This window comes from Lactuca saligna, chromosome 5 (genome assembly GCF_052625555.1).
Source record: "Lactuca saligna cultivar CGN05327 chromosome 5, ASM5262555v1, whole genome shotgun sequence".
In the NCBI taxonomy this organism is placed as follows: domain Eukaryota; kingdom Viridiplantae; phylum Streptophyta; class Magnoliopsida; order Asterales; family Asteraceae; genus Lactuca; species Lactuca saligna.
The window spans coordinates 136,492,928-136,500,899 of NC_136421.1; the positions used below are offsets into that span (position 1 = coordinate 136,492,928).

The following is a 7,972-nucleotide window of genomic DNA, read 5'->3' on the forward strand; positions in this document are numbered from 1 at the left end:
CATCTGAACTCGCGGTTTCTTTTAATAATAACTGGAAGCAATTCATAAAATTATTTCGTTTCGTTTGTAATGCCCATATATACAAAGATAACACAATGAATGAATTACAGAGAACACTTTAAACAAAATCAAACACAACGTGGGAAATGAAAAACCATATTGTTTTTTCAAAGTAAAACCATTAAAAAAAAAACCCACCAATATTTAAATCAATCAAAGAAAAAAAAAAAAAAAAAAAAACGTACCAGTTTACAAACTCCGATTCGTGTCATCAATCATCATCCCTTTAAGACTCTTGGCCAACCAAATAGCAGTCTCCCGTGGGGACACTTTATCCTTCCCAAAAGGTCTAAGAACAACCGCCAATTCTTGTAGCCTGTTTTGTTGAAGCAAATCCGCCGATAATTCAAGAAGCCCTTCAAGCGCCTCCGCCCTTTGCCTGGTGGACGTTATATCCAAACTTTCCTTCACTGGCGGCGTTGACGGTGGTGGCGGTGTCGGTGGCGGCTCCTCATGAATTTCCAGCAGTGGTGGCGGTGGCAAGTCCGGAACCTCCGGTTTCAATTCCGTTTTTCCAGATTGATCTGACGGCTCCAAAGATGTTGGAGAGGAAAAGATTTTGATATCAGGAAAGCTACTGTGACCGATGCCGTGAATCATGTCACCAGGAGCGAGTTTTTCAATCGTCGGAATCTGTAAACCCGCCGACGTTGAATCGGAATGTGATTCCGAGGGTACTCCGGAATCAGGGCTTTCTCGCAACACATTTTGATCGTAAGTTTGGAATTGCTGAATGGAAGCGGAAGATGCAGCGGAATTGAAACTATTGGTTTGTTTGTTATCGGAAACAACACCCACTCGAGATTCTTGTATGATCTTTGACACGAGTTTTTGTTGAGTGTTTGTGTGGACAGGAGGAGGAGTCTGAATGGGTATGGGATCATGAGTGTCATGTTTTTGGTGACTATTTGTGGGCTGAATGGGATCATTAGGTTGGACCTTTTTAGTTATGGTAATGATCTCAACAGGAGTCTGAATGGGTTCAGTAGTAGAAGGCTCAATGGCTAGTTGTTTAATTCTTCCTGGGAATGATGGTTTTCTAAGAAGACTTGGTTGGGGTTGGGGTGGGGTTCTTAGCCTTTGATTTAATTTATCTTCAATGGATATAGTGGGCCCACTCGGTGGGTTGCCCTCTTGTCTAGGTAACTGTAAAAATAGTGTATTATTATTATTATTATTTTGTGGGACAAATAAAAAATTAAAAAAAAAAAAAAGGTAAATCATACCTGATGCTTAACGGAATTTGATCCCGGAGTTCTCTTCCTGAATTCAAAGTTACCCTTCTCGGGTGGTGGTGTTTCAACACCTCCAGCCTTCAACCTGCCACCACGCATGGGGGAACTATGTTCCCTAATTTTTCCATCTTTAACCCCCATCCGAGTAGTTTTCGCAGGGGTAGTTTCGTAATTTAACTTGGGTTGTTTGACGACCTCTTTCTCCTCGATTCTAAACGCACAAATGTCCATTTCATCGTTGAAAAACGGATCAATGCAGTGCTCGTCATCCGGTTTATGGTCACAAATTTGAATATTTTTCTCACTTGATATGACACTATCTTTGTCGCTAAAAGAACTGTTGCTACTTTGGCTTTCAGATCTTTTTTTTCTTGTTATATCGTGATGAAGTCTCCCAAGGGGCTTTGAAGGAGTAATGTTATGAAGACCAACTGAAGGCCGGTATTGGTCAACATATGGTTGCAGATATGGATGTTTCAAGATTTCAGTTGCCTAATTAATTTAACAAGAATATAAGTTTAAAAAATATTGTATATTCATATTCCTTGAAATTCGTGCAATTAGGAAAATGCTTACAGTGGGTCGATGTTCTGGGTTCTTACGCAACATTCCTTTGATAAGGGTTTTTCTGAAGAAAAAAAAAAAGATTTTACAAGTTCAGAAAGTTTTGTTTAAATATTTGTGTTTTTGAAGATTATATAAATGAGAGTAAGTTTGTTTATGTAACAAATTGACTTACAGAGATGGAGAATAACAAGGAGGCAAAGGACCAATACAGGATCTGTTTATCTTACTTATCAATCCAGCCATGTCCTGAAACCAATATATATATATATATATATATATATATATATATATATATATATATATATATATATATATATATATATATATATATAACACATTCAAGAATAAATTTTCTGAAAAGAATCATGAATTTATTTTTAGGGTAAAATACAGAAAAACACTTGTACTTTCATTGTTTTCTAGTGATTAAACCACTATAGTATAATGGTTTAATCACTAAAGAAAATATTAATTTGCAGTGGTATAATATAGTTTCAAGAAAATAAATCTGCAAAACCTTTATAAATGTGTTTTGTAAAAAAAAAAAAAAAAAGCTCAAGAAGCCCAAATGTAAGATATATGACTTTATCCTGGAATTTTCGCTAGTGAAGAGGTAAAAGGAAAACTAAAAACAAAAAGACTGATTTAGATTAATATTATTACATGGTTCCATCATCAGATTAAAACAGCTAGAAATTGGTTCAAGAATCAAGAAGACTTACAAAAGCTTTAAATGCTGGGCGATGAGCAGCCATTTCATACATACAGCAACCTAATTAGCAAATAAAAATATATTATTGAACACAAAAAATAAGTGGGAAATGAAAAGCAACAGACATGTGGCTTAAAGTTTATGCTCAAGTTTAAGAAGGGTAACTTCATGAAATCATTATGCTAACTGAACCCAAGTTGGGGTATATGAGTAAATGACCATTTCACCCTTGTGTCAGAAGTGATGTTGAATAACAATTAACAAATGATGGTTTACTTTATTTAACAACTGTTGTTGATTGAAATTGTAATGAAAAATAAATTACCTAGGGACCATATATCTGATTTGAAGCCATAAGGAATATCTGCAAGCAGTTCAGGACACATGTAATTTGGTGTCCCCACCACCTGGATTAAAGAAATTAAGTCTAGATTAGCTAACAGGTTGCATTCAGAAGCCATGAATCATACAACAATTTCCTTCATGGGATATAAATATACCAATCTCTTTACTTGTTATCAACCATTACAACATAGTATCAAGGGGTTCTTTATGTATTCTAGTGTACATTTGTTCTAAGACAAACACTTCCATTAAGATATATATATATATATATATATATATATATATATATATATATATCTAGTCAACTTAGGCCATGTTTCTTTTTTTCCCCATTAAGTGTTGTTTGGATAAATGATGTTTAAAAAATATTTTAAAGAATAATGTCACACATGGAGAAATGGAAGGAAAAAAATAAAACGAGGGCAATTTTGTAAAAGATTAGGACTTAATGGGCACTGAGTTTCTCTATTAAGTCGTTCTTTCTGCATCAAGCCAAAAGTGTAGCTTAACCAATTAAGTCCTGTCCCCATTAAGTCAAAAAGAAACATCACCTTATGCATTTATTGTGGGGCATAGGGAGTACTATATTGTTAGTAACTTAATGTATATGTACATATGAATGTATACATATACATACACACAGTCACACAGTTATATATAGATTGACAATGGGAAATAAGTAAATATATCATATATGAATATAAAAACATACTGAAGAAGCCAAGTCGTCAGCTTTCAGAGTCTTGGCAAGTCCAAAGTCCCCTAAGCAAAAAAAATAAATTACTCAACTTTTGTGTGGATTAGATTAGAGGAAGTTAAATCAACTTCTACTGAAGAAAACAGTTATAAGCTCACCAAGACGAACATCTTGATCTTTGGTAAGAAAAATGTTCGAACACTGGAGATATAATGCTAAAAGAGTCAGTTATAAGACATGAAGACTGAGTTTGTTACACAAGACATGACAATTGACATAACAAAACTGTATGTGATTATACAAGCTTTCTGTATGTCCTCTCATGTGTAACAAACAGGGCCTAAAAGTACAAGAATATATAAGAATCTAGAACATACTTTCAAGTCCCTGTGTAGAACATAATTTGAATGCAGATACTCAACTGCTAATAGAATTTGAGTAAACCACTTGCAGAGTTTCTGTAAGGAGTAAGGACAAGATTATCAATATACAGAAATCTAGTAATCATGATTAAAACATAGAAAATGGAACAAAAGACCAAAAACATCTCAATACACCAAAAAGACATTGGTTTCTAGAAATCATACCTCCTCAGGAAAGTATTGCCCCATTGATTTCTTCATCAATTCAGCTCTGATTCATGAGTCATTTTTATTAGCCAGATAAAACCTGTGAGAAATAGGCTGCATTTGTTGCACTGGACATGACTGGACAAGCTTTCTATGGATATTTTCAATGATTAGGACGAGAAGGGTATTCACGTCTTTTTTTTTTGGACAACTTGTTATGTCATGTCCAGGGTAACAAACAGGGCCTTGATATACAATGGGAGGAGTGTTGGTTTCTCTAGAGACTTACATGTCACCACCTTCACAGTAACCAGTGACAATGCAAACATAGCAACCCTAATCAAGTAATAAATTGCAAATCAGAAAAATCACCAAACAAAATTCAGACCAATTGAGATTATAAACTGTGAAAGTAATACAATATCCACTGAATCTCCAGTAACGTTTGTTTCTAACCTTCTCAACCCATGCTTCTTTAAACTCAACAATAAACGGATGCTGAATCCGAGCAATTAGAGCCATCTAAACAATGAATGCACTTAATTAATCAAGAACACACTGCCAATATAACCTAATAAGTCAATATAGATGATAAAATCAGGAAAACAAACCTCCTGATGAGCAGATCTTCTGCAACGTTCAGTCTGTCTAGCAAGACGAATCTTCTTCAAAACATACCTGCATTGTTAAACAACATAAAGATCCAATCAATCACCCAGTCAACACTATACGCTAAGAAACCCCATTATATAGAAAAGGACAAATACTTGGTTTTTTCCAATTTATGATTAACGAGAATGGCGGCACCAAAAGCTCCCCGACCGATTTGCTCCATCATCTCATACTGATCCATTCTTGACTCCATCACTCCTTGATCCAATGTCGTATTATATATCTCAATCGTACAACTCGATATCAATATCAGACTTACAGTTACATGACTTCTTTAACAAACTTGAGTACAATTTGCAAAACGCGAAAATGCCCTAATAATCATCGCATCTGCTGCCTGCAATAACTTGTTCTCGGATTCATGTACTGGGGGATCAATGGCAATGGATCAAGGTTGCTCTCCACTAAAACTGAGTTTGGATCGAAGAAGAATACCCATATGCTGTTATGCTCGATCAGATTCGGATCAGGTCAAATTTTTGCCTTTAGCAGTACTCGAATTAAGTGTGAAGTCAATGAAGCACACCGTACACGAAACGAGGGAAATATACTTTGACCACCTGATTCTCACATGCTATGATGCTAGCAACAACAAAAAGTAAAATTATTTTGGGAGTAAATTACAAAAATATCCATGATTCCCAAGTTTCGATTCAAACATATTTGTATTTTGTGCTTCGGTTATCGGATTTTGTTAGAAAGGTAAAGTGCCTTGTACATGAGATGTCTAAAGTGCCTTGTACATGAGATGTACAAGGGCAAATTTGTCTTTCCACACATCCTCATGTGAGCCAATTTTTTACCGCTGAAGATCTGATTCCTAATCAATAGTTGTCATCTTTCTTAGAGTATATGGTGTGGAAGAAACGAATTGGCTGAGTTGGCACACGAAAACGACGTTATGATGCGGGGAACACCCCCCCCCCCCCCCCCAACTCGTTGTAGCGAGGACAAGATAAAACAGAAAAATGATTGACTATCTCCTTCATCAACCAATCAAATAATTTTTTCTATTTTATCTCTTTATCTCTTAACATGATATAACATGTGAAATACTACTTCCCTTGGTGTTATGGATGAGATGACACTAATTTGGTCTTACATCCAGTTGTCCATACCCAATGCTTTTAAAATCCAAGACTGCCCTTCAACAAGTGTGTGATGCTCTACGGAATAGGACAACATATTAGAGGGACCAAATTTTTACGATATAGATATATTATTATATGTATACTTCCACGATGTTAAGGAAACTGCAAATCAAGAACAAAACGAAAAATCGGGAAAAAAATAAAAACTCAAATCATAGAAAATGCTCAAAATTTGGAAAGAAATCACCGTTTCTTCTCATCACGATCAGCAGTCGGTTTGTTTTTATCCCACATCACTTATTGATCTTCTTCATGACTCCATTAATGTGTCGTTGCTCTTATGAGTTCTGATCTTTTGATCATTCTCCTTTCTTTGCCTTCTACATGTGGTTCTGTGTGACAACAAGTGATAAATGTGTTTGTTCCAACTTCCAGTCATTGATTTTTCTTACTAGTTTAACTCAATCAAAACATGAAACACCAATTAGGTTGTTTTCTGATTTTCAATCCCATTTTCTCCATTCTTTTGTATTTCAGGATTTTATTTATAGTTTCTAGTGGACTGTAAATCTATATGTTTAATGATGTAACTGATGTAAATATAAAAACCCAATTAATGATATTTACTTAATTTTGAATCATTTTTATTTCTTTAATATGTACAGAGAATCCAATTGATGTAACTTAACAAATATTTTAGTATCAAATATGTATGTCTATTAGAGTGTGTTTGATCTGGCTTCTAATTGGTCCAAATGTGAATCGAGTCCAAAAATGTCAATCAACATGCTTGTTATAACGTTCAATAGCTTGTACTCAATCGATAAGTAAGGACTCGGTCCATTAATTTCATTTAACTCATTCCACAAGTGAAATGGCAAGGACCAGGAACAAAAACCAATATGTTTGTTTTGACCTACCCATCATAAAACATGAACAGGTAAAACAACGAACATACATAACTCTCCCAGCCAAACTCTTCCCTAAGTACACCATAATCGAATACGAACTCCATAATAAAAAACCATGTTCCCCAATTACCTCTCGGGTGTTTTTATTTGTGGTGGATACTTGTATCATCAAGGAGGAAATTGAGTTTTTGAAATCAGGGCTTTCACGGGCGATTGGGCAGATTTCGTGTAATTCACGTGTAGGTTTGATTACTTTCGAAAGGTATGTTTGTGTTCACGAGTTGGGATTTTTTGGGAAAATCCCTAAGGTTTATGTGTTTAATGGGAGTAAGGATATTATTAAAGATCAGGTTTCGTAGCAGATAGGTTTCTTTTAGAAGAAAGCAAGACCAACTACATGTAGTGGTGATGGTGCTCCTGGAACTAGAGAAGGATATTTGCAGGATAATGTTTCAAGTTTCTTATTACTAGCTCCAGAGTGCAAGTTTGTTGCGTGTGTGTGTGTCTATATATATATATACACACATACACACACACTAGCCGTTTACCATGTCAAGCGTCAGGTGTGAATAGTTTTTTCAAAAAATAGTTTGTAGAGGTGGCAATTAGCTCTTTTGCACAAATAGTTTACTACATTTAAACAATTATCAATGAGAGTTATGCAGTGAGCGGTGGTGGAGTAGGGTTTTCAGAGAAGACAACAACGTATGGTGGTTACGGTGATAACGACAAACGATGATTAAGGTGGAAAATGATGGTAGGTGTGACAAAGAAAACCGATTCTTAAAGATCAATACCTACATTTGGAATTGTTTATCCTTGGGCTTTATTGATTGTCATCGCAAAATGTAGTCGAATTGGAAATTGTTTTCTTTTTAGCTTGAATGAGAACATGTCATCTTCAGATCGATATAGATGAATCTTTGGCAAAATCCAGTACACTTGTAGCAGATGTTGGGGTGAAGAAGAATGTGTGTGTGGCGACTGGTTGCAGATTGAAATCCAAAATCTACGATAGATCTATATAACTTGTATGTGTATGTATGCAGAGCAATAACAAATGTTGGGGTGAAGGAAAGTAACGGCGTTGGCTAGAGATTCTAGAATTTTTGT

General features: G+C 35.3%; 1 protein-coding gene across 1 annotated transcript; it reads right to left on the reverse strand.

Moving 5' to 3' along the window:
- Nucleotides 1-5,494, reverse strand: LOC145048951 (serine/threonine-protein kinase Nek5-like). Its single transcript, XM_078997604.1, has 14 exons — nucleotides 4,953-5,494; nucleotides 4,797-4,863; nucleotides 4,642-4,707; nucleotides 4,475-4,521; nucleotides 4,204-4,249; nucleotides 3,994-4,074; nucleotides 3,775-3,817; nucleotides 3,632-3,681; nucleotides 2,900-2,981; nucleotides 2,585-2,634; nucleotides 2,035-2,108; nucleotides 1,872-1,923; nucleotides 1,287-1,787; nucleotides 1-1,206 (listed from the first exon to the last, which is right to left on the reverse strand). Exons 1-14 carry the CDS (start codon nucleotides 5,048-5,050, stop codon nucleotides 250-252), a joined length of 2,214 nt encoding a protein of 737 aa, XP_078853730.1. The 5' UTR covers nucleotides 5,051-5,494; the 3' UTR covers nucleotides 1-249.
- Nucleotides 5,495-7,972: the final 2,478 nt, after the last annotated feature.

Bases quoted from the DNA above. Each gene is read 5' to 3' on its own strand.
- LOC145048951 (XM_078997604.1), bottom strand. From the start codon at position 5,050: ATGGAGTCAAGAATGGATCAGTATGAGATGATGGAGCAAATCGGTCGG. The intron at 4,250-4,474 runs GTAAGTCTCTAG...CTCATGAATCAG, and splicing joins TACTGTGAAGGTGGTGACAT to AGCTGAATTGATGAAGAAAT. The intron at 2,109-2,584 runs GTAAGTCTTCTT...TATTGGTTTCAG, and splicing joins GCCCAGCATTTAAAGCTTTT to GACATGGCTGGATTGATAAG.